General features: G+C 39.3%; 1 protein-coding gene across 4 annotated transcripts; it reads right to left on the bottom strand.

Annotated features, from left to right (window-relative positions):
• Positions 1 to 385: 385 nt before the first annotated feature.
• LOC148021006 (HVA22-like protein i) lies at positions 386 to 24,088 on the bottom strand. Of its 4 annotated transcripts, XR_015694660.1 has the most exons (7): positions 23,898 to 24,083; positions 23,610 to 23,708; positions 9,916 to 9,972; positions 9,733 to 9,796; positions 8,782 to 9,036; positions 1,508 to 1,666; positions 386 to 978 (listed from the first exon to the last, which is right to left on the bottom strand). XR_015694660.1 is itself a non-coding variant. In XM_087698834.1 (6 exons), the coding sequence occupies exons 1-6, from the start codon at positions 23,924 to 23,926 to the stop codon at positions 1,628 to 1,630; spliced, it is 543 nt and encodes a 180-aa protein (XP_087554960.1). In that variant the 5' UTR covers positions 23,927 to 24,082; the 3' UTR covers positions 1,020 to 1,627. The 4 variants fall into 4 exon arrangements, 3 of the variants coding, with proteins under 3 accessions (XP_087554962.1, XP_087554960.1, XP_087554961.1); XM_087698834.1 differs by lacking the exon at positions 386 to 978 and having other exon boundaries at positions 1,020 to 1,666; positions 23,898 to 24,082; XM_087698835.1 differs by lacking the exons at positions 386 to 978; positions 1,508 to 1,666 and adding an exon at positions 1,696 to 2,337 and having other exon boundaries at positions 23,898 to 24,088.
• Positions 24,089 to 27,008: the final 2,920 nt, after the last annotated feature.

The raw sequence follows: 27,008 nt of genomic DNA, 5'->3' as shown, positions 1-27,008 counted from the left end.
TTATTTTCCTTTTCAAATTCTTATTAGCAAAAATAAGAGAAGTTTAAGTCTTGTTGATCATACAAAGGCAAAGAGGGGATGCATGCAATTGCCTAGAGCAAGGTCATTGCTCACTCTTGAGGGTAGTTTGAAAGTAGAGGCACTCCAACAAAAGTCAAGTAGTCTCATATTTCAATTACTTAATAGAATTGAGGGTAACCAACCTTGGAATGTACTTTTGCAATATTAGGTAATTTTGCAATATTAGATAAATGTTGTAAGATTAGTTGGAAAGTGTGCAAGGGTTTGGAAGTTTGAAGTACTCACTTATAAGATGACTCCATCTACGATCAAAGTATCTTCAGTTGCTCAACAAATTATGATAGAGTGGAGGATAGTTCTGCTCTCTTAAGTGGGAATTTTTTATGTTTTACTTGTTAATAAGCATTTGCAAAAATTAATTGTTTGCACACTTTTTGGAGTTGGCGCACACAACCCCCCTCCTATTTTGTAATGCAAAGTCACAAGTGGGTAGTTTGGAGGCCAACCTCAGTAATGTAATATGTTTGGCTAAGCCCAACTACTTATCAAGGTGACTTTCTAGGAGTTAGTACGAATGTCCATAATAAAGACATAAAGAGATAATCTAGGAGTTAGTACGAGTGTCCATAATAAAGACATAAAGAGATAGTATAACTTACAAGACCCTAATTTGTTGGATTTACATCAAGTTAAGGATTACAGGAGCCAAATCAAACTGTAGAAATGCCACCTTGTTTGGTCAGCAGAACTATGTCGGTATTCTGGATTTCGTGCTTGAGCATTTTGCTCTAAGGCGTCCGTATATATGAATGGGCTGGCAGTTGAATTCCGGTTCATGTTACAGGAACATGCTCCTTTCTCGGATATAATGCTTGAGAACAAGGTCCATGATAAGGTGTGCAAAATCGTTTGGAGAAGGATCCTTTTGACAGACTTGCCTCTGTGTGGTGATTGACTCTTCATCAGGGGACCAGTAAACATGTCAGTGCTCATTTTTGTGCATACAGAACTAATACACAGTTCAAAAAACGATGTCTACAATCATTTCCATGAATTACTGAGCGATTTCCAGGAGCATTCGAACAGCGTAAGATAATTAGCTGTTCACAACTTAGTTACATCTACATCCCATTCACATCAAACGTAGCAATTCCCAACAGCTTTGATAGAACAATTCTCGAGATGCACCAAATGTCGCTTGTACTGGGGCCGCTGTAAAGCGAGGTCTTCTGCATCGCTCTTTTCTTTTGATTTGCAGGTTGCAAACCACTCCTAGCATTCCTGGTACAATTTTTATGGCCGCAATAATTTGTGCCATGGCTCATTTGCAGATGGCCCAAACAGTGAAAGTGTAGAACTTCGACGTCGAGACAACACATTAGCAATTTACAAGCCACTGCGTGCATGCCGTCTCTCTCCCCCCAAGTAGATAGAAAACTAAAACTAAAAGAGACAAGAATACAATCACGAATAAGAATAGGCACACCTGCTCTGAGGAGAGATACTGTCAGGCTCAGATCGGTTGAGAGCAGTCGTACTTAAGCTTTATCACATAGAAAACATGATAGTCTGATAGTGGAATATGCTGACATATTTAACCACCCAGTCAATCTGCGGACTTCCAAAACCATCTTTTATGTTTCCCCTATGCATGCACACATCAAAATTGTCAGCAATAACTCCCCCAAATCACAAACAAATTAAGTGGGACAGTTGTTCAATTAGCAGAAACTTCCCAGATCACCAGCTGCCCACACCATTTTGTCAAGAATTATCCCATCCATATCAGAAAATGTGTTTTACTAAATGCAAAATACGAAACACAAATCGCATTGAGATATTGGTCTACGACTCAATCGCATGCAACAGTACCCATGGCAGACAACCACACCTCTGCCACTGAAATAAATGTAGATAACTCAATCTCCACTTAAGATGCTAATCAATGATCAAAAGCCACATGATGACTTCATCTGCTTGATTTGATATTTGAAGTGCACATTTGATCTATGCTAGCTCCAATTGCATTCAGCCATGCTTATACATTGATCGCCTAGTGATCCTAGGTCGCTGTTTGCCGCACAGCTGCACAGTTTTGCCACACAATTCACTCCTGTTTATGAACCATTAGACGACACATGGCATCATTTTGCTGTAGTTTCAGCCTGCAGAAACTTATCCCACATCAGCTCACGATATAACTAGCAATCTTAGGTATCGGGTGCCAGATTGCTGTGCAGTTTCACCCTACAGTTCACTGCAATCTCCAACCCATTAGATAACCCCATCCATAGCATTATTTTGCTAAGTTTCAACCTGCACAAACTCATCCCACTTCACCTTAGTCTTCACTTTGGTTCTGAATTGGTAGATCAGTTGTGTTGCTGTCTTTTTCTCCACTTTTTTCTTTTGCAAAATAAAGTGTGGCTAATTATATTACTCAATAGCAAATACAACAAAATAGAAGTACAAAATAGTCTAGCTGGAGCTAAATGCTAGTCAAATCAAATTTGTACGAGGCCTCTCAAGGCAATCTGTGGGGGATGGGAGAGAGAAGTCACGGAGGAGTAATGTAAAACCACCAAGGTTTGCAATCCTATAATGTGAAAAAAAAGGCTGTGGTGACCCTATGTGTGAAGAAACTGCTGCCAAATCTGTCATCAGTGCTGTGAGTTCCCTTGAAGCTCTAAAAGCCTCAGAGGGACTGAATGATGGAGGACTGAATGATCAAAGCATATGCTGAAAGGCTCTCTCCATTGAATGCCAGCTGGCATCCAGCCTTCCAAATGTACTTGTGAGCTACAAATGAACCAACCTCAATGTTGAAGATCATATCATGCACCTTCACCTCAAATAGTGCTCTAAGGTCTCTACGCAAGGTTGCAAGCAACATTAGCCACTGGGGCAGCTCGGGCAGACCCTCGTCGACAACCTCCGAGGTCGAGAAACAAACCCCTAGAGCCAATCCTTTTCCTGAAGTTACAGATATGTTTTGCGGACTTCCCTTACCTACATTGTTCTATCGACCAAAGGTTGTTCACCTTGGAGACCTGATGCGATTATGAGTACAACCGGGCGTGATCGGCATTCTCTCCTCCAGATTTTCACGGGCCACCGGAGGCACACCGGACACCTCAAGACATGCGGTGCTTTACCAACCATTGGACCCTATCTCCGGGTGATCCGATTTCAAAGTGGGAGGGCTATTAAAAAGAAAAGAGAACTCTTCCCGGGGGCCCCGCCGACATCTCCAAATTCGGTCACATTGCCGTCCACCGCTACGTTCCGGTTTGGCCTGTCTTGCTACATCTAAGACAACCAACAGCATTCTACTAAACCACCATTGCCCATCTACCACAAGAAGTATGAGTCACAAGGATGTGATTTATCTTTAGAACTCTCCTTTGGCAAGTCCAAGGCATTGCATGAGTTGTGCTTGCATGGCCATGTCCACCATTGCTAAGGTTTTGTAAATTAGCAATAAAATAATATGTATCTTTGTGCACCCATTTCATAAAGCCAAGTTAAATGAACCTTAATGTGAAATTTTCGTTTAATTTATAACTTTGGACTTGGGCCAAATTTTTATTTAACTTTACTAAATTAATGGTTGCATTAGATTTATTTATCCCTGTGTGTGAACACGCATTACTGTGTGTAAAAGTGCATGTTTAGGTGTGAACACCTTTTACACCACTTAGCATTACGGGTCAAAGGTGAGGTGGATACCTTTGCCTAAATATTCAAGCCTTACTATCACTTATACTATCATCCCACATATCTCATCTATCTTTCAATTTGTGTGTACTTGCAAGAGCTCTCTCTCTCTCTCTCTCCCTCTCTCTCTCTCTCTCTCTCTCTCTCTCTCTCCATGAAGTTCCATCCACCATAGCCTGGTGGTCACACACACAAGCTCCATACCCAACAGACTGAATACTAAAACATTATTGTTAGATTTAATTATCTAAATGAAAAGCTAACAAAATGCAAAGGGAGCAAGAAAAACACAGAGAAGGCATAAGAATGCAGCTCTCTCCACACATAGGTTATATCTAGGCAGATTGTGGCTACTATCAATCAATTTTTGCTTGCATCTCCTAGTTGTACCCACTATTGTGTTAAGCAACAAAGGGCTCATTAACTTTAAACCTTTTTTCCAACTCCCCAAAACTCAAATGTTGAATATGCCTAAGGGTCTGGGTGCCGAAATTTAATGCACCCAAAGTGTCCGAGTGCCACCTGAGATAAGCAGACACTATACATATGGATCCGTCCAGCCACTTTGCACATCTCAAATCACTCTTCACCATCATCTCCATCAACCTCCACAACTGCTTCAGCACCCATTCAAATGCTATGTTTGTTGTCTAGAGTAAGCCACCCTGCTATTGCCAACCCTTGGAGGTTCTCTATTGCTATGTTTGCTTCATCCTATAGCTGCCCAACTTGCTTGTCACTTGTGCAATCTATGGCATCATCAAACCAGGCTATCTTTACAATTTCCAAACAATTCTCAGCTTTATCCAGTTGTTGCTTTACTTCCGGTGATTGCTTTGATCAAGCTACCCTAACTACCACACCATCACTCTAATTGCTAGTTGCTGGGTTTTCAATTTCCCACAACTTTTTGTTGGAGGTTAAAAGCCGCATGTGCCTAACCGCTTACATTTACTTGGATTTAGACCTACACACCTATACAGTGCAAATAGTGGATGCCAATCACTATCACTTTATTCTTTATTTTTTTAGTGACAAATAAAATAAAGGAAAGCAAGTCACACATTGGGACTACTAGAGTTTCCACACACCGGTCTCTCTCTTGCTTGAATCTCCTTAGCTCTTGCTCCCTTCTTACTTCCACTTGTGCTTCCACTTCTAGCTCCACCTTTCAACTAGTATCAAAGCGACATTCGAGAAGCTTCACCAACACTCACTTCAGCCCGGGAAGAAAGCTGCATTTGCACCTTCCATGGCAGCCACTCATTGAGGTATGTATCTGTCCCATTGCTTCCTTGATCACTTCCACTCTTCCCACCATTGATCAGGCCTTTCTCCAAAACTTCTGAGCTTTGTGAAGTGAGCATCGAACTCAATAGCAACAGCAGACAACCAACAGCCGTCAACATGATCTGCACCTGATTTGTTAACCCTATTCCTAACATTTTTCACCTCTTCTAGCTCTCACCGTTCACTTTGTGCAAGACTAATCTACTGTTCAGACCTACTGTTCACTCTATGCACGACAAATCTGCTATTCAATATGTCGCAGAACAACCTTGCTGCTCATTGTCTTGCAAACAGACCTATTGTTCACTGCACTGAGAACAGACCTGTTGTTCAGTATGTTCAAAACAGACCTGCTGTTCACTACAGTTTAGGACAATTGTGCTGTATACTATCAAGGCAAGTATTTGATCGGTTTAATGCTCTATTGATCCTTACGGAGCAAGTTTCTATGTCTTGATGATGTATTGATGCCCAAGAAAAGGCTTTTGGATCAATTAGAGGTTGTTTAGCTCAATATTTGGAAGGTTCTTTGGTGTTCTACCCTATGGACAGCAAGCTTATGAGTTAAAAGCTTATGTATTGCATGCCTACATGCACTTTCAAGATGCTACATGGATGTCTAGATGCTTGGCATTGATTATTATGCCCAAATATGCTTATGTTGAGCTATAAGCCTTGGTTTTAAGCTCTGTGTGCCACCAGATGGTGATACTTTTTACAGTTGCTTTCTTATTTACTTATATAAATATTTTATTTTTATTTTCTTTTGTTGTTGCTTCTTACCCCCAGAGTTCTCTTGGAATAAGCTGGGATCTTTGCATGGCCAAAAGAGACAGCCATTGGGACAAATTGGACTAATGATTTGTCTAAGCCTTAGGACACTGGTTCCATATTGAATGGGCACTGAAGAATAGAATGCCAGTGGTTTGGGATTGTGTGCTTAGCCACTGGAGATAGTGCAGGACAATGAGCCTGGCCAAGACAAAAGATGCACATGTGAGAATGCTCACGGAATAAAAGTCACCGTATGTCATGAGGGCGTGAAAATTTGATGCTTTGCGTATGTTTAATTGATATTTGATTAAAGGATTAATCAAATGTGCAATTAAAAGATGCACATGTGAGGTGCAAGCTACTTTCTCACAGTTAAAGACCGAAGGAGATAGCCTCAAACTGTTGCAATTGCATCCACTCCTACTGGATGATCCAGAGGGGCTATGCCCCCTGTTGCTGCCCCATCTGCTCCAATTATCCCGGCATCTACTAGATATGTGGCACATAGATAGCCTCAACACCTTACATCTTTCAGTAATCCTAAGGGATTAGTTGATTGGTCAGCTAACTCCCCACCCATTGCACTCTTTACATCCATTCCTAAGTCATTATCTACACCTTCATCTAGGAACACTTCTCCATCTCGTCAAGCATTTAATTGGTATAGACCTATTGATGGGCATACACGATGGTGGCCCAATCTTTAATTTTTCATTCTTCAACATTCCATTGTATTCACTCAGACATATACCCTCATTGCATTATTCTTTCATTTCACTTTACTTTATGTTTTGCTTTGGAGCATCTCACTATTGACCTCTATTTTGCAAATTTGATCTCTCTTATAGAGTATTGTATTTCAATATAGGACTAATATGCAAGTTTGCGCTAGTCCTTCCTAGACTGGAGACATGGGATACACACCGTTTTTACATGGATTTATCTTCCTAGGAGATTTGCTCTTCGACCAGCATGGAGGCTTCCCCTCCTAAGGCGGATTGTGCCACATCTCACTTAATGGTATCATGGTAGTAACTTTTACCTTGCTCTTGAAGTCACGATGCTTCATCCTTATCTTCATCTTCGTATTTATGGTTCTCGGCACCACACAAAAACTGGCATCAAGCTCCTCTTCCTTCTGACATCACTATCCAAGGTTAAGAGGAGACTCCTACCCTTTCATGGTATTCTACAAGTTTCAGCACTCATCTTCAACATCAATCTTTCCTCTCTCCCCCTCTCTCCCCTCTCGGATGTACCTTCTCCTTTGCTTTGTATGATTTCATCATCTTTGTAAAGAATACTTGGACAAGTGAATAATTTCCCCACTAGGGACACTATCTAAGTGGCACCTATTACATGCAGTCTTATCATGTAGCACACTACTCTATACATCTCATTGTACAAAGCACACCTGGGCAAATCCTACACTATCTCTACCAATAGTTCTCATCACCCTTCCTTCATCTTCGTCTTCATACTTATGGTTCTCAGCACCACACGAAAACCCGACATTAAGCTCCTCTTCCTCCTTTGATATCACTATCCAAGGCTGAGAGGGGACTCCTACCCTTTCATGATATTCTACAAGTTTCGGCACTCATCTTCGACATCAACCTTCCCTTCCCTCTCCCCCCGATTGTACCTTCTCCTTTGCTTTGTTAGATTTCATCATCTTTGTAAAGAGCACTTGGATAAGTGAATAATTTTTCCACTAGGGACACTATCCAAGTGGCACCTATTACATGCGTAGTCTCATCATGTAGTACACTACTCTACGCATCTCATTGTACAATGCATACCTGGGCAAATCCTACACAATCTCCACCAATAGTTTTCATCACCATCCTTCATCACCCTTTCTCTCGCCATCAACACCCTCAAGTGGTTGGGTTAGCTTGTTTATTTTGTGACGTGTTGAATCTAACCATCCCTTTTTATTCTCCCCATGAGACACTATTACTTAAAAGGCTACACACCATATCTATTCTCACTCCCCCTTAGCAAAACTTGGTAGGCCATTGGACAACCGACAAGCACCCATTGTCCAATGCCCTATCCTCTCTGGGGTGACTACTTGGACTCCCTTGGTAAGATGACAATCACCTTCATAGTCTTGGTAGACCAATGGACAGCCAACGTGCACCCTTTGTCCGATGCCTTGGGTGCTTTAAGATAGAACGCCTTGGGGTAACACTAAGCTTGAGCTTTTCTTACACTCCCTTTCTGCTTCAAGTTTTGGGCCTAAGATGGATTGTTGAGCTAAAAAATTCATTACATCTTGATTAGCTCTTTAAAACAGCCCTAAAACAACAAATTACCAAAAGTTTCATTAAACAAGGAGTGGTTCTAGAGAGTTTCTATTTCCCACATGCAAAACCCTAATTTGGGAGGATCCTTCGACATCTATAAATAAACAAGATGCCCACCATTCAGCTTAATCTCACTTTTGCAGGTTTTGGGTGCTCGAACTTCGTTGTCATCACCCCATTTGCAGAGGACGTCTCAGCCAAGGCTGCCCTACAGTTTCTTCACCCATATGGCGCATGTTTCCAGCCTCTACCTCACAATTTATGCCACTTTTTGCTATTTTACTACTGCCATTCTACTGCTTTTAATCCCTCCAGTGCATCTCTACTGTGACATCAGCTGAAAAGTTCCTTTGCTCTGAAGTTCACGTTCCACAAGCCTACCCATGGCATGCATACCATGAAACCAAGGTGCAGATCTGCTCCTTCTGAACATTCTAATGAACACAATGCCCCATAATGATCAAAGGCTCTTCCCCTTGATACCTTAACCACTCATGCACAAATCTTTGTTGTTCAATACTCTACTGAATTATGAGTCAGATAGTGATCTTAATTGTGGATGTGGCAACTTCTCAAGCTTCATCTTGATGTCACAATGAAATCACAACAGTTCCATACACTCCATTGCTGTAGATTGAAGTCTCACAAGAAACGTTTAGTGAATAACCTGTTGCTGCTGAGGAGATGAAGATGGTATTGAAGAGGGTGTGGGGGTTGAAGATGGTGCTGAAGCCAGTGGTTGAGATGCTGCATACTGGAGTAATTCTGTGAACCGACTTTGGGCATAAATTGAGCCCTTTTCCCAAAGTCGACAAGCAGAATCACCCACTCTTGTTCTCAGTTCATTCAAGTTGCGATCAATCTCCACCTCATGATTTGACACAAAAGGCTTCAGAAACGTGGAATAGATGTAAGTTGTTCCCTGGACAAGCAAAGCACCACAAAAATGCAACCATTAGTTAGCCAACATTAGCTGAAATTGCAGAGTCAAAAAAGATGTGCACCATTACGGGCTAGCAACCAAGCAGAGAAAATGAAAGCATTTACATGTCAATCACCACACAAAATCAGGAGAAATTTTAATGCACTTGGCATGGCAATCCTAGCTTTGATTTTCTGTCAACTCTGAGATATAAACTCTTAAAAGAAAAAACACTTTGTGATTCAAAAGACGTTATTGTTCTCAATAGAAGAAAATTGATATTCTTCTTATGTTTTCCTTCTCCATAATTTGCTTTGTGACTGACCAATTGCCTAGTTGCATAAGGGACTTCTAAATGAAAATGAAACACAGATTTTACCCAATGCCACTATCACAACATTTTTTGTCCATGCTTTAAAACAGTTTTCTGGCATATAATGCTGTTTTTATGGGGAAGAAGGTAAATGGATAGCAAATAGGTAGTTAAGTTGAAATGCACAAATATTTTAAAATTTGTTATTTGGCTGCAGGGAATTGATTTCACTAATGGTAATAATCACAACATATTTTCGGCAAATAAAAGCCATCTTCTTTTCTGACTGAAATCATAAGCCACACCAGACACTTGGAAAAACGTTGTGTTATTTGCATTAGGATTTCATAGCAGGCAGGGCATTTCAGTCGTCATTTAGGTACCTTGGTCTTTGGATACCACAAGTAAATGATAAAGGCAAGCTTTGCTTCACTATACAAGGGTAACCTGCAGGCACATAAACTTATTATCCATTATTAATTGGTGCGCCTTCTTTTAATGGGGGAAAATATATTTAGCTTGGCATTTCTAATTAAAATAAATAAGGATAATTAAATAGAAAATACCATGATATAAAAATATCCCCAAGTCTTTCCAGAACAGTTAGGATAGCAATGATCATCCTGAAGAAGATAACCAGCACGCAACATTATAACCTATAATTAACTTGACAAAGAAAAAATAAAAGCAACTCCAGCACATCTACCATGTGCTCCACACACCAAAAAGGGGACAAATGGGGGTCTGGTGTCCGAGAGTGTTGAAGGAGTAAAATTAAAGGCATCAATTAACACAAAATTATCATGAATTTCAGCCTACCTCCACAAAAACAAGCCCAAAAAGAATTATTTATAAAAAAATGTGTTTATTTGAGGCAATAGAACAAATGCCCCAAATCCCCTATGTAAGAATGTGTTTTGGGCATCCATCACTCATCCCTCATAACTACCTTCATTATGCCAGTTATCAGCCATCTTTGCCTTCTCCAACCAGCCACACCGTCCAGAGGTGCTATTGCTACACGCAAGAGGACCGAAGTGCTGCACTGCTGCCTACGGGTGCCACCCTATTTCTGGAGCCATAGCCAGCTCCTAAAGAACTGCTGTCTTGCTGTCCTACTGGGTCACTGTCACCTCAGGACTCTGTTGCAGCCGGCCTTTACCATCAGCAGCGAGTGTTTTTGCTGAAAACAGTAGTAGACAGCTGACTTCATTTTCTCCCTCATCTGCTGTTCATGAGGCTGCATTTTAGCCAGCAAACCTTGCATTTTGCTATCTGGAGTCTACACACTAATATCATGCTGCCCAGAGAACTATGTTTCGCTCCCTCTACTACAGCCCACATCATCAGCCTACATTATAATCAATTTCAAACCTTGTATAGTAGAAAATATTTAAGTTCGCAACTCTACATTCAATCAACCTAGCCCACACTTGGTGGATAGGGTTGGAATATGATCATGCTGCCCAAAAGTCACAGAGGTCCTTTATTTGCCTAATACAAGGCCAATTTCTTCCTATTCGTTTCAAAAGAGATATAAAAATGGAATGGGATCAGCTCTTAGCAACAAAAGAAAAGGTCATATGATGACTACACAGAGGTTTTGGAAGCTATTTTCGAAGATCCAACACTTCAGGAAAATCAATAGCTCCAAAAAGCTGAGAATTTTCCAAGAACAATTGATGAAAGACGGGAAGTGTTTTACATACAGACAAGCATGCCACATAGCAAAGTAGTGTCCAAACAAAGGTCAAAGCAAAGTCTCTGATAACAAGTCTTGGTCACCAATGGCAATCAATGCCATCATTGATATGGTAGCAAACACACATCACACTCCAAAAATATGCAAACTATAAAGGCTTGGGAATGGTTACAAGATAAGCAAGTACTATTCTTGGTAGATGTTACATCCTTGAATATCCAGATGGGCGCTAGTGGAATTGGTCACAGTGGAGTGACCTATTACATATGCACTAGGGGCGCTTTAGGGTAAGGGCAGCTAAGTCTTTTTTATAGAACTCAAGACCCCATTAAACACATCATTGAGTAATCATCACTCTTGGACTCATGGCTTGTAGGCTAGCGTGTTCGCACACTGGATGGTGTGGACTGGTAATATGGGACACTAGCTCTTAGGACATGGTCGTGACATGGTTTGCTACTTGCCCCCAAGCTAGGGGGATACTTCATTTGGCGATGCCATATGGAGGGGAAAGATCATTTGGCTATGGAGTCTGTGGCTAGGAGGTGAGTCTAATGTCCATTCCCTTTATGTTCTTTGTTGTGAGTCCAGCTAGTGCCATGTCTCATATGCAGGTTGGATCCTAGGGAGACATTTCGTTAGTATCAGACATGCAAAACAACACCATTCAGTCACAAGACGGTGGCATTCCAAGCCTAATAGGTACACCTTTATCTCATATAGGGTGATATGGGATGCTACTAGCAAGAAGGGTGTACATAGGGGGCACGTGTTGCAAGTTGTGGATACAACAAGGTATGTTTTTTAATGTTCGGTACTCATTTTCATGGTGGCATTGGAGCAATACTTCCACGCAAACTTCTTCGATGGTGTTGACAATCCAAGCCTAGGGAGCAGCCACTACAAGGCCATGGAAAACCATCGTGGCAGCTAAGAAGATCTTGCACTCGAATAAGCATCAATGGCAACATTTTTGTTTTACATTAATCTTCAATGTTGATATTATTGTTAACCCTTAGTGTTAGTGTTACTTGTACCATTATTGTTACTCTTCTTCAGCATTCACCTTAATAATATTAATGTTTAAGTAGTTCCAATGTCGAAAACTTTATCGCAATGTGACACGTTGAATTGAAAGGGTGAAGGGAAAGCCACAACTTATCCTATCTTCACATTAATCAATAACCCTCTCCAATTCAAATCTGCTTATTACTCAAGTTTTACATAAAGAAAAACAAAAAAGGGGGTGCGGGGGGAAAATGCTGCCTAGATCTGCATTAAATGCAAACTATTCTACCACCACTCTGTTGTACCAGCAATTAGAAATCCCTCATCTCTTATCTCTTGACTATCTCCCACTCGCATATTAAGCAAAAGACAATCTTTCTTCTCTCACTCACTCTATCATTACTCTCCATGCCATTGTTTTCTTTCAGTATTATGGGCTCTAATGACGTGTCTCACTTTGATACACTGGTTGTGAGTGAACCTCAACAAAAGAAGGATAGGTAAGCGTTGGAAAGAACATGACAATGACAATACTTTGAACTTAACCAACTTAATCAATTATCACCATGAAAATTAAAAGATAAAAGGGAGTGAGAGAAAGAAAGAAAGTTATATTAACGTCTACAAAAGGCCAAATTGGCCTATGAGACCAAAATGTAGCATCTAAAAGTCAAGGAATTTTCCCAAGTCCCAAAATAGTTGTCATCTAATGCTATAACTAACTAAATGGAGAATAAACAAAACATAGTTGATGAATACAAAATAATGTCACCTAGATACAATGTGGAACTGCTCTAGGGGTACTCTCATCCCAAGATCTCTCTTATGGGTCTATCTAACATAGAGAGGCTAAAGCGGTGAGATATGTTTCCCCAATGATGATGTAGTATCCTTTCTATCTGTAGATAGACAATGCCTCCTGCGAGACCGTGGACCATGGACAACAGGCTTTGAAGTTTGCATCTTTCAATGGTTGTGTCTAGGGTGACTCCTCAAGGTGGGACCACAACTTGATCCAATAGGGGCTGTGGTAGAGAGAGTGGTCAATGTTTTGCAAAACTCTATGAGTGTATGCTAGTGTGTGTCTCTGTATGCCTACTCATAAGTACCCAAGAGGTGCTCTCTTTGTCCATGTAGCTCCAGTAAGAAAAGCCTGAGACATTCCTAATCCAAAAAACCCATCACCCTAGATAATGGCCTGAATCCCTCTCTAAATAGGCAATGGAAGCATCCTCTGATCTCATAATACATTGGACATCTACATATGTAGTGCTCCTCTGTCTTTGGCTGGAGTTGACGGAGCCAAATCCTATCTTCAAGGGGGAGAAAGTCCGCACCATATCTACCTGTCTCAATCTATAGCTCATGTGAGGATGTGTGGAGCTGTCCAATGGCACATCAGAAACCATGAGACAACTGTGCATCCATGTATATCGATATCAAAGGGATAACAAAGCCATCATGAGATGTGTACAGAAGATGTTTCTAGTAGAAAACCATATTCATCCCTAGATCTTCAATAGGTATCGCCCATGTCTTGGTTGTGTGTAGCTGAATAATGTCCATCCTCATGATGCGGTTCAACTCCTCTCAGCTGAGCTCCAAGTGAGGGCAATCCAAACTGTACTATCGAGGTGGGAGGTGATCCATGTGTAATGCATATAGTCGTAACCATGCCTCTATTCGAGCATACTAACACTCAATATCCCCTTGTAATGCTAGCTATCTAGACAACTCTAGTATGAGCCATAAGTATCTCTATTTGGCAAGTTCCAAAGGCTATGCAAGAAAGTCACGGTATGGAAAAGAACCACTACTACTATGGCTCGTGCTCCATCTCTACTCTGATGATCTCATGTGGTACAAAGGGCTTACTCCAAATCATCTATGAAATCGTTACTATTAGGAGTCTCTCCATCTACTCCCATCCCTCATATATCTCCTCTCCCTTGGTTAATGGTTGATCCTGTGTCGCTCTCCTTGTATGACAGAGGCTTGATCCCCATATGGGAACCCCATATAGAAGTGCTAGTGTGACCAAAGTGTCGAAGAGCAAGAGCTCATTCGATGCTTCTAAAACTGTATGCATATGCACTGGCTCTCCATCGACCTTAGGGCCGCATAGCCTTGTCTCAATCTATCCACTGCTACCCTCCTTAAAGTGAATCTCAGCCCCAAACAATATAATCCCCAAATAAACATATATTTGGACCATCTCTACTGTCTCCTCTCCATATGTGAAAGGGGGTATTGGTCGTCGAATCCATTGGGCGGAGGTATTAAATACCATAACCTTGGTTTTCCCAAGGTTCACTATGAGATCCCTATCTTGACAAAAGACCTATAGTGCATTCTAGGTGGTGCTACAATCCCTCCGGTGTGCTGGAGATGAGAACTATATCATCTCCATACAATAGTATGGGTATCAGTGCCCCTCCTAGGCTGGTTGGATCCATCCCCTCCAAGCTGGTTGGATCCATCCCCTCCAAGTCTATCAATGTGATGTGATATCTCATCAATATAAAGCATGAATAGAGTAGGTAAAAGTGAGCATCCCTATTTCACTCCAATAGTATCAATTATCTCCTCTGGCAACACTCCTAGCGCTCATACTCATCCTATGTGACACACTGTTAGTATCCTCCTATCTCATCTCGATTAGCACCTCCAACTCCTGTAGTCTCTACATGAGCGTAGCTAGAGGTACTGTGTCAAAGCCCTTGCAGAAATCCACAAAGCAATAATGTACCCACCTCCCCTATGCCTATTGTCCTAGATGACGGCTGGAGGGGTAAGGATATGATCAAATGTAGACTATTATCTCCTAACTCCTATCAGTCCACTTACCAAATGTTCGTGCTTCTCTGCGCATTCGCTCAACTCATGCTCTAATATAGATCCATAAAGCTATTGGCTAACACATGGCCAATCATGACTTGTTGGTTGTTCATAGGAACCATGGCATCTCCAACTTTTGCAACTAGCAAGAAAGCCTTCACTAGGGTCATGTTGAACACATGGGCTAGAAGGAGTGCGGACAAGGCTTGCTTTCTTATCACATAGTAGTTTCTTTGGCTCCTCTACGGCCCATCTAGTTCCTTTGTACTTTTGGTCATGTTGTATCTTTGTACTCTTATCATGCTATACTTTTGAGATTATGTACTGGTAATTACCCTCACACACACACACACACACACAACACCATGATGAGAGGGGAACTGGTCCCCCTACCTTTATAGGAATCCATTGAAACAATCAATGGACACTAAGTGCCTAAATCATACAAAATAGGACTGATTTGCCACAAATCTAAAAATTAGGGTTTTGAAACCCTAATTTCACCATACACCAAATAGTAAGCTGATTTTCATATATTGTGTCTGAGTGCTCAAAAGTGAAAAGTGGAGGCTATAAATCACAAGTGTCTGCTGAAAATAACAAGCACCGAGACACTTGTTACTTTCATAAAACACATCTTATTCTAGATGCCACATGTTAACTTTCTAGGGGAAAAAAAGTACACCTACTCTAAAATTTTAATCTCCCAAATGCTTAAGAATTTGTGATAGTTGTTATTAAAGACAAAAATGTTCCTTTGTGAAGTTCCAAAGCCTTTGACACAAATAGAATTTCGATTTGGGTAACTTCCAAAAATTGTAGTCTCATAAAATTCAAGACTCACCAAATTTGGATTCTAGAGAGCTTAATTTTATAAATTCACTTGTTCATGGTTTGTTTCTTTGATCATGAGTATCTCGTTTCACCTTCTGAAACCACTCATTATGCAAGCTTCTAGCTGATGTGACCACTCCAGTGAAAAAAGTCTCGATTATCTGGGCTTTTTAGTCAATCTAATCACTCCATTAAGCTTTTGATTCCTCTTAGGCATTCTCACCATTGGCCACCCTTGAATGAAAAGATAAACATTTAACCGTATTTTGAAATATTCAAATAATATATAGACCAATTTTCAAGGTCTATAAGCATCAAACTAATTTGAATCATTCAGCCAACAAATCTTGAAAGTAGTTGATACACAAAAAATTGATTAAACGACACATCTGTCCAACTTCTCCTAATCCCAAATACATGCTTGGCATCATCCTAAAGGATCCCCACCTAAGAGAGGACACAAAGGTTCCCTTCAAAGGCAGCCACCCTACTCTTAAAGACGCAAATTTTCAGCCTATTGTTTGCTACAGAAAATGGAGATATTTTGTGTTTTACAGCTACCTTCGACAATACAATTCTTTCCTTGCAAGTGTAGCTTCTTAATCTCTTCATTCGAGCTCTTCTTCAACCAAACACAGCAAATTTGGTGTGTTTGCAAGTTTAGAGACATGGAATTGTCAAAAGTGAATATAGTGATGGAAGCATAGAAGACTGCTATAATAGACTACACAGCACAAGAGAGAAGAGGAAACAAAAAAAAACGAAAGAGCACTGCAAATGAAGAACTCAGAGCTATACTCAAAATATGGAACGCATATATCAAACACTAGACAATTGCAAACAATATTGAGTCACTAGATGCATAGCCACTAGCACTAGCTCCCTCTCTCCAATAGAGTCTGCATTAAAATCAGCAAGTGATAAATGAATGATTGTGAAAGAGAAAGTCTAAATATATAACACAAAAATATGCCATAAATATGATCAAGTCAACCACCATTAAATGTTAGCCGGCCAGCTATAAATGCCAAAATCACCATAATAATGACACATAAAAAATGCCTAAAATCACTACAATGCCTGTCCCACTAAACCACATGGCCATACTCGCTCATGAGCTCACAAAACTTCTTATAGAAATATCATTGATTCCAAGGCTTTGATGACTCAAATGAGGAGTGTCACAAAGACATGAAATTCATGCTTTGCTTAGCATTTAAGTAAAAGTTAATTAAATATGCAAATGTAACATGTGAGGTGTTAGTTAATTATTTCACAATGTGGGACCCACAACCCGAGATATCAATTGGTACCAAAACCAAAAGTTATAATCAATTATGTTTAACAAGTACTAGGTGATACTCGGTGTCAAAACTTGACCTAGAATATTAAATTACCCATTCATATTTGTGATGATACTAGGAAATTGGCACTAATTAATTAATTAATGTCAATTCCAAGCTAATGAGTGCTTAGGATCACTTGGGTGATAAATTGGCCTAGTCAATATAATTTTTGACCAATCAATATATTTTTTTGAGACATAAATAATTATTAAATTTAATTTAATAAAGTTAGATAATGCTAAAAAATTATTTTAAAAGATTGTCACTTGGCAAAACTTGCCTATGCAAGTGAAAAACACGTTTTTGAGGCTAGGGGAAGAGACAAAGCAAGACAGACAAAGAGAGAGGGTCATTTCAATCTTGTGTAAGCTAAGAAGCCATTTCCAACCAATGGGAGACCCTCCAAGAGATGGCAACATGCCCAAAAGAGACTACATCAAATTGTGACAACAGTTTGAGGGTTATTTCAACCAAGCAACATTGTATTTGGGGTATTCCATCAATGGAGACAACTGTCATGGCTATCTAGACGAGAGAACAATTAATTTCTTCCATTTTCTCAAGCTAAAATTCTAAATTTTCTCTCTCCTTAGCTTTCCCTCTCATCCTCCAACCTATTCTTATCCTTCCTCAGTAATTTCCAACAAAATCAACCATTGCAAATCAAGATTTTGACTAACTTCTAATGAAGCCCTAATTTACAATAAAAATTAGGGTTTGATAATCACCCCAAGAAGCATGCTCAAAATTGAAGGCCCAAAGACTTGAATTTCAATCACTAAAATTGGGGCAATTTCAAGAGATTCAAATGGCCATTCAACTAACAAACATTTGAAACTGAATTTATCACCCAATGAGCACAATTGAAAGCCAATCCCAAAGCAAACCAACGGGCAAATTGGTTTGAAGACTTGTCGGTCATGTATAACACCAAGAGAAATTAAAGAGTGAATGAGATTTAGGGAATCTCAGTGTATTTTATTTAGATTGCAATTCAAGATAAAGGAATGCTACAAGAAACGGCAATTTTAGGGCCAATAGGTTATCCATTGTCTACAATTAAGTAAGAACATTTCTATTTTCAATTTAAATAAATTTTATGATTGCCATAATTGTTGATTAATTTGGTCATTACCACCCTCTCTAAGAAGAAAGGCTGGTTTCATGGTTTCATCGCTAGGATACCATCAATTCCCTTGACTTGGTGGACCCAAGGCACACTAATGACCTACAAGTGAGAAATTTTATGACCAATTTAAAGATTAGCTAAGGATAGCAACTGAAATGCTTGTGCAATTGGCAAAAGATCCCCACTTTATGCACTTCTCATACCCCTTAAAAGAGGGCAACAAATGCAAGAAGAGGAAATCATCTCCAAAGAGCTTCGAAACAACAAGTTGCATTAAAGGAAGAGCCAATATAGTAGTATGATGTTCCAAATGTGGGTAGTAAGCATAAGCAAATGATGCCAACAAGGCAATTGATACATATGCAAAGCCAACTTGGAAGCTCTAATCCAATGCTTTTTGGATAGCAAGGTATGTATGCTAATGTAGATCACTCGAGATACTTTGGTGGTGGTTTGGTTTTCCAAGCAATGGCTAGTAATGCTTTAACCATGGGGATGCAAGGACCAAATGTATTTGGTATGCAACTACCTATGCATGGTATGCAAGGCCCAATGTATTCGAGTATGGCAAGTGGAATGAAATACCCAATGTATAGCAATGTTGGTATGATGTTGGGACACAAAGTGGTAAATTTGGCAATGCATATAAGCAGTTGACTGTGTTTGGGACTCGTGGTATTAATGTTGGTCATACAAATGCTCCATACAATGTTGGTCATGAAGAAAAATGCAACTAGTAATGCATGAAATATATGAAAAGATGTATCTTGGTATGGTTGTTAGCATACAAACTTCTATGCATAATCACATTGCAATGGTCCAAAGTATACAAACAAAAATATTTTCTAATGCATTCAGTGCTCCTAGCATGTTAGGCACACACAAGAGTCTTGTCAATTAAATGCAATGTTGCATATTAGTTGATTAAAAGTTAATCAAATGTGCAAATATAACTTGCACATGTGAGGTGCAAGTTAATTATTTCACAATGTGGGACCCAAGACCCTGAGATATTAGTCGGTGCCAAAGGCAAAAGTTTTAAGAGTTATGTCTAACAAGTACTAGGTAGCACTCCATGTCAAAACTTCACCTAGAATATTTAATTATCCATTAATATTAGTGATAACGCTTAAAATTTGACATTAACTAATTAACTAATGTCAATTTCAAGCTAATGAGTGCTCAAACTCACTTGGGTGATAAATTGGTCTAGCCACTTTAATTGTTGGCCAGTTAGTTTTTTTTTTTCAGCCATAAAATTTTTCAAAATTAATTTTCAATTTTAATATTCTGAAAATTAATTTAATAAAGTTGATTGGAGCTAGAAATTATTTTGAAAGGCTACCACTTGACAAAACTTACCCATACAAGTGGTAAAAACGTTTTTGAGGCTCTGTGAGAGAGAGAGAGAGAGAGAGAGTCATTCTAGCCTTGTGCAAGCTAAGAGAGACAGAAGGCTACCATTGCTACTGTAACAATTAACATGCCATTTTCAACCAACAAGAGACCCTCCAGGAGATGGTGACATACCCAAAAGAGACTAAAATAATATGTGACAGCAATTTAAAGGCTATTTCAACTAAGCAACATCATATTCAGAATGTTCCATCAATGTTGGAGACAACTTTCATGGCTATCTAAACAAGGCAATAGTTGATTTCTTTCATTTTCTCACCTGGAAGTTTGAATTTTTCTCTCCTTAGCATTCTCTCTTATCCTCCAACCTATTCTTATCCTTCCTTGACAATTTCCAACAAAATCAAACATTGGAGGTGGAGATTTTAACTAATCTCGGCTATAAACCCTAATTTACAGTAAAAATTAGGATTTGACAACCACTTCAGAAAGCATGCTCAAAAATTGAAGGCCTAGAGACTTGCCTTTAGTCATTAAAAATCGGAGCAATTTCAAGATATTCAAGTGGCCATTCAGCTAGTAAACATTTGGAGCTAAGTTTGTCACCCAAGAAGCACAATTAAATGTCCTCGAGTAAACCAAAGGGCAATTGGAGATTGAAGGGGACTCCAGGAATCTCCTTGTATTCCATCCAAATTGCAATTCACAACAAAGAAATATCGCAAGGGACACCAATTTTGGGACAACATCTGGTCCATTGTCCAAGATTAAGTGACAACATTTGCATTTTTAGTTTATGTGAAAATTATGCTTATTATAATTGTTCATTAATCAAGTTGTTACCACCCTCTCCGGGAAGGAAAGCAAATTTCAAAGAGTCTACTCCCTCTAAGGGATGACATGATTATCACGAAGATCAAAGGTCTAAGTCCCCTTCTGAAGGAAAACCCTCTTTTGACCGATCTGTTGTGCTAAGAATTACTCTTAGCCACTTAAACAACCCCAAAACATGCGTATTTTAGGCTTATTTTAGCTAAAACCCTAAAATGGAGAGCAAATCGAGAGAGTTAAGTGAAAGAGGATCTAAAACCCTAATTTCTATAAATTGGCAACCAGCCCTCCACTCTTCCCTGAATCTCGTTTTTGCAGGTTTCAAGTGTTATCAGCTTGCTGCCCACACCCTATTCGCGGAGGACATCTCAACCCTTGATGTCCATCACTATTCCCTACAAACTGGCACTTGTTTCTAGCCCTCCACACGCTAATTGCTATTGTTTCTGCCTGGTGATTGACTATTGATCATCTGCACTACTGTCATACAACCTGCCACGTCAATAAACTGCTGCATTTGAAGGCTACAGCTGCTGCCCTGACAGTTTTCTCTCTGCTGCTACAGTCGTTGCAGTATTTCTCACCTGTCAGCTGTCATCTGCAGTTCTCTCTCCTGCTGCAGTTGTTGCAGTCTTTCTCTCTCCTGCAGGCTATCCTACCTACGTTTTTAGTCTTTCTCTCACCTACTGCTTGAGTTTTTAGTCTTTCTCTCTCCTACAGGCTGTCCTGCCTGCGTTTTTAGTCTTTCTCTCACCTGCTGCCTGCGTTTTTAGTATTTCTCTCTCCTCACTGCTATCTGCATCATATCCAACTTCTCACTTCTGCATTTGCTAGTGTTCGACATCCGGAGGCTACCTTGTTGCGATTCGGGATCCATTCGGAGTATGACACACTCTCCAACTCATTACCCCTACCCTGATCCTTGAGCTGTAGGAGTTCGAGGTTCAATATTCATTCACTGCATAGTGTATTTGCTACATGAGCATCATATTATTAGTAGTCATACCATTTCATTTATTAACTATGTTCATTGTCTCTAAGTTACCCTAACCCTAACCCTAACTATGTTCTTTTATCAGTCTGTTCTTTGTCGTACGGTTTTTGTTTATACTTCTGTGTTAGGGTATTTTCTTTACACGATCACATCAATCAAAACAACCATTTGCTCCTTCCTCTCTTCATGTCTCCCATAGACCCCATCCTTCTAGCCCTAGAAGGCCTATGATGGCACCTTCTATTTAAGTGTCCATTCTTCTTGCTCTACCCAAAGAAGACCATTTAAACGGATGAAATTACTCCCTTTGGTCTTGCAAAGTGGAGCGTATTTTTGATATCTTTGATCTTTGGGCTTTTGTCACTACCCCTATTCCTCCACCCATGGAGCTTGGCTCATCTATGGATCGTGCAACCATTCAGGATAGACTCAATTCTTGAGCCTGTACTTTTCTATTTATGAGCCTTCGTGACTCTGTCCTTGTTCATGTGCATTGGTTAAAGATAGCAGCAGAAGTCTGGACAAAGCTTTCTTCTCTCTATCATTAGAAGACATTTGCCCACCGTATCACCTTGGAGAAGAAACTTTGCATTCTCTCAATTGATGACTCTCCTTCCTTGAAGGACCACATCAACACAATGGAGGATATGAAGAATGAGTTTGCATCCCTCAAACAAATGATATCTTTGGAAAATATGACTGTGGTCCTTCTTACCCAACTGCCATCTCCTAAGTATGATGTCTTCTACATGAGCCTTCTGACATTCGAAGTATTGAGAAACGAAGTCATTCCATACATTTTCCCATTCTTCATTCACTTTTTGCCGTTGATACCCAAGGCCTATGGGTTCTTCCTAGTTTGGGGCTTTGAATGTTTCAACCATGGCTGGTGGCGGAACCTTAATTATTCATGAAAAGGGAGTACTACATCCCTAGACATCCAAATGGGCACTGGTGTGAAAGTGTACAAGAAAAAAAACACAGTTATAGAAAGAGAAGAAAAGAGAGAGATTGAAAAGAATGTAAAAGAAATGGATTGAACTCATTTGCAAAATGACTGTTGAATATAAGGCTGGCCTAATCAACCCCTAAATGCAGCTCGTATACATCAATGAGGGCCCTGGAATTGATAGACGACGAGCTAAGGAGAGAGAATGATAGAAAATAGAAACCGAGTGTAACAGGCGACTGCTAGCTATTCGAAGTGAGGATGTGGTTGTGACCCAATTCACTATTACCAACGTAGCTCCTGTGCTCAATGGAGAGCCCATTTGACTCTCTGGCTAGGAGATCGATGTAATGTCCATTCCCTTTATGTTCTTTACCATGGGTACAACTTGAGTCACGCCTTGTATGCAAGTTGGATCCTAGGGGGACGTTTCAGTAGACCTTGGGACGAATGAAAACTTCATTTCCTTATAGTTGAATAAAGAGCTCGGCTTGAAGAATGAAAACATGGAGACTCCAGTAAAAGTTCACCAAGCTTTAAATTAACAAATGGTGACTTAGTGAAAACTATAGGTACCTTTCACTCGCAAGAACAAACTCCAAATCCAAACGATAATCAAGATGTGCCTCTTGTATTATAGATCTTACTAGTTATGATGTGATTCTCCGTATGTCCTAAAATCATAGGGTAGACTTGGCCATCTTTTCCCAAATTAAAAAAAGCCGGGACTTACAAACAAAGGTAAGAAGTACAAGATCCAAGCTAGAGTAACTAGAGACACCATACCTATGGTAAGCCATATGTAAGACATTAGAGCAATAAAGGATTGTTCTCTACTTTGTGTAAATGATATGAAAGATAATACATGACTAAGATGAAAAATATACTCAGTCCTTTAACCTTCGATTTACACTATTTTCATTGATCCCGAGGAGTATATTTGATTCTCTGAGGCACTTTGCCGCGTTCTTTGGCGACAAACATCTGCCGAGTTCACATGTGGAATCAAGGTATTGAGGCTCAACATCTGCCTAGTTTTTGACAAGACGTATTACAGGCGATTGCATAAACAACACGTTTTCACACCTGAATGCTTAAATACCATGAGTTGAAGCTTTACAGTAAATTTCTGCGAGGCAAAAGTTATGGACAGTGTTTGAAATGGAATGCTAATTACTTGTTTTCGGCCGTACAGGGAGAGCAAAAGCCTTGGATGAAAGCGACAATCAGAACATTGAATTATGAACCGTGAAACAGCAGCAATACAACATACCAGTACTGGCACCAGAATCGGAGCTGTTCGATATCCGGTTTGTTGTTCTCAACGGACTTGAAGCACTCATAAGCCGGATACATGTAGCCAACGACCATTCTGAAACGGTAAATTCCGGCATGGTTTTAGCTGCTTCTGGTTCTGTTGTATTAATTGTCAGCATTTCATCACATCCACTTATATAAACGACACAGATGTTCTTAGACATCCGTATGCTACAATGGTAGCTACGGCGTGATTCCCGGGTCGGGCACAGACAGCAGGAGAGCAGGAAGGAGAAAGGCTTACATTATCCCTCTCGTAACGATGGATCCCATCGTGCCTAGAGCAAGGAGGATACAGCAGACCAGTTCTCAGCGACGACAGACCCTGCATCTGCTTCATTTTTCCCGCTAACCGGCGCGCCGTTTAACGCAGTCTACCCGAGTCGGTTACCCGACTTGGTCGTTGAGGTAAAGGTCAATGCAATCCTTTCAAACTCGAGCAAAATTACGCTCTAAACTAACCTCAAAGGTTCACATGTTTAGCTTAGTAAAGGAGTTTGAAGTTTTATACGCACTTCTTGCATGTTTGTTGCGTACTAGTTTTATTGATGGTGTTTAGACATGCATCGTGTTTTGAAGCATAATACATATGTAGATAAATTTTTGTGTTATTTAAATATATGGAGGATGTTGAAATGAGAATATGTTTGTATATGTAGTTCGAGTCACTAATTGTAATTTTGAACATTCACATTTCTTTAAGTCGTAGATGCGATGGCCAAGTGGGAATAAGAACGGAAACACTACATTTTTCCAAGGTAATATCTAGGCAAGGTGAGGTTCTTGTAAGCAAGCCGTCCATCCTAAACATCGTTGTTCTTTCAACGATATGAATATTATTCCGTAATATGATGCATGAGAACTCGTGCTAATCAGCTCTTTGGAATGCCTGTCACATCAGCTTGGCTCGACTACATTTTTGAGCAAACTATAACATCTTTCATTCTCGTGATCTGCTTGGAGCATTGAGTCGAATGGAGAGCTTTCACAATGGAGCTCTATAATCCTATTGATGGATTGCTTGTTTTGAGGATGCAAAGCCCTGTCCTTGGATGTGGATGTTCTCCTATAGCCATGTACTTCTAGATCAATGGATTATGTGGCATGTTGAAAGTAAACACATCCGCAATATCAGATGTAGTCAAGTCAATTCTAGTAGATGGCTACGAAAGCGATCCATCATTCAAAGAGACTAGAGGGTTAACAAAAATAGATCGATGATCCAAGGTTCCATTCACAATCGCTCTTGTCAATTTGTAGACCAAGATGGATGTGTCAATGATGCTCAATAGTTGAAGCTATAATAACTTTGCATTGAGGATTTGTTTTGTGTAGTCTAGTAAGAGTGACATCACATATTTGTTTCTCTCTTTATTCGCAAGACATGGTTGGCATTTAATTATCATCATGTTGACTTCGTGTTTTCTGCATGCAAGGATGAGAATAGTGCTTGACAAAGACGTTATAGCTTGTATTTCTTTTGTAGATAGATCGTCCTTTTGCAAGTTAACAACATGATGTTGCATCATGACTATACCATAGGATGCGCACATTGCTAGTCTTTCAATTATGCTTTTACATTTTGTCGCCCAAGATTATTCTAATCTTTCTATGTCGTACCAAGTTGCAGCAAACAGTTTTAGTGATGTTTTTCTAAAAGCCATAGTTTTCTTTTTTCTAGAAGTTCTAAAGGATGCCCTGTGACTTTGTTTCTTCACAGCGTCCATTTATGTTGATGAATACAATATGTATTTATCATAAAACTACAGTATACTTTGTTCACAAAAAAACATGCTATGCTTTGTAATTATATTTTTTTAAAAGATAGTTTATTTTTTACGTATAATGATGATTGTTTTTTTTCTTAATAATAATTTTAATAAAATAAATAAATAATATCAATAAACAATAACAGTACTTTAAAAACTTAAAAAATAAATGAAATGAGAAAACATGCTATATAGCATGTTAAAGAGTTGGCACAAATCTCTTCGTAATTAAATAATTATAGGCAAAAGTGACATTCTCCCATTCATTCAAAATATCTGATTTGTTGAAGTTTAACGTTTTCGTTTTTTTAATACATTCGAAAGTTCGTAACGCTTTCGTTTTCGTCATATATTCAAAACATTATTTTCTTTCATTTTTGTTTAAGTACTATTTACTAATCCTAAAAAGAACAAATGACAAAGATTTGAATCTAACCTTAATAAACCAAAAAGACAAATGACAAAATTGTTTAAACTGATCCTAAAAAGAATGAATGATGAAGATTTGAATCTAACCTTTTAGCTTGCAAACGCAATGACCGAGGAAGTGACATACATGTCTCCACACATTTGTATGTGACATTCCTCTCTCCTCAAATAAGAGACGAATTTCGTAATGAAGAGAATGGCCCATACTACTTATCTCTCCTCCCTTTATGTAGGCACCTTAAGGCTTTCCAATGTTCAAAGCTTTCCTTTCAGCTTTTGTAGTTTACAAACTTGAAAAGCCTAAAAGCTTTCAAACGTTGAAGCTTTTCTCAAAAAGCTTTTCTTCAATTTTGGGTGTATACTATATTTTCCTTCTTTAACCCAAAAAATAACAAAAAAGATAATTATAAAATGTCACATAGCTGCACTTGTAAATATTATTATGCTTTTTTGGGCCCAAATTAAACATATCCCCGTAAAAATATATTTTTAAATGGTATTTTTGTCAGGGTAATGTAATCACAAGGGCTTGCCTTTGGAAATTTAATTTTGTAATTAGTTGTTAGGAAGAAATCCATGTTCCTAGTGATTAGAATATCTGCAATGTATAGGTCCTGAGTGATTTATAGTACGAGAGAGAGAGAGAGAGAGAGAGAGAGAGATTATCCAAACAAGACAAGTGAAATGTTATAAATTCTTGCATTAGTACTATACATTTTGTTTGAAAAATAGTTCTTATAATTGGCATGTTGCATTTATCTGGTTCGTGATGTTCATGTTGACATCTCCTATACTAATGAATGGGTTTCTTTTTCTTTTATGTATTTTGAGAAATGAAGTTTTTATTCCATCACAAAAAGGGGGGGGAGAGAGAGATATATATATATATATACAGAGAGAGAGAGAGAGAGAGAGAGAGAGAGAGAGAGAGAGAGATTTATAGAGTTCTTCAATGCTTATTATTAGAAGTTTGTAGTTTCATGTTAGTGGTCAATATCAATTAATGCTACAAGAGCCATTTGGTCATATATTAGCATGTTGTGTAGTGCTTCTAAATTATTACTTGAATCTTGTTGCATGTTTGTGATGTGTATGGTCACAGTGCTGGTGTATTGTTAGCAAGTGTCATTTTGTCGTGGCGCAACTTAGATATTTAT

The sequence above is a fragment of the Lygodium microphyllum genome, chromosome 18 (genome assembly GCF_053477565.2).
Source record: "Lygodium microphyllum isolate KBCC chromosome 18, Lygodium_microphyllum_v1.1.10, whole genome shotgun sequence".
In the NCBI taxonomy this organism is placed as follows: Eukaryota; Viridiplantae; Streptophyta; class Polypodiopsida; order Schizaeales; family Lygodiaceae; genus Lygodium; species Lygodium microphyllum.
The sequence above is the reverse complement of the archived record's forward strand: the minus strand, read 5'-3'. Positions and strand labels throughout refer to the sequence as shown.

Bases quoted from the DNA above. Each gene is read 5' to 3' on its own strand.
- LOC148021006 (XM_087698834.1), bottom strand. From the start codon at position 23,926: ATGGGATCCATCGTTACGAGAGGGATAAT. The intron at 9,797-9,915 runs GTATTTTCTATT...ATGTGCCTGCAG, and splicing joins GGGGATATTTTTATATCATG to GTTACCCTTGTATAGTGAAG. The intron at 1,667-8,781 runs GTTATTCACTAA...GTGCATGCATAG, and splicing joins CATCTCCTCAGCAGCAACAG to GGGAAACATAAAAGATGGTT.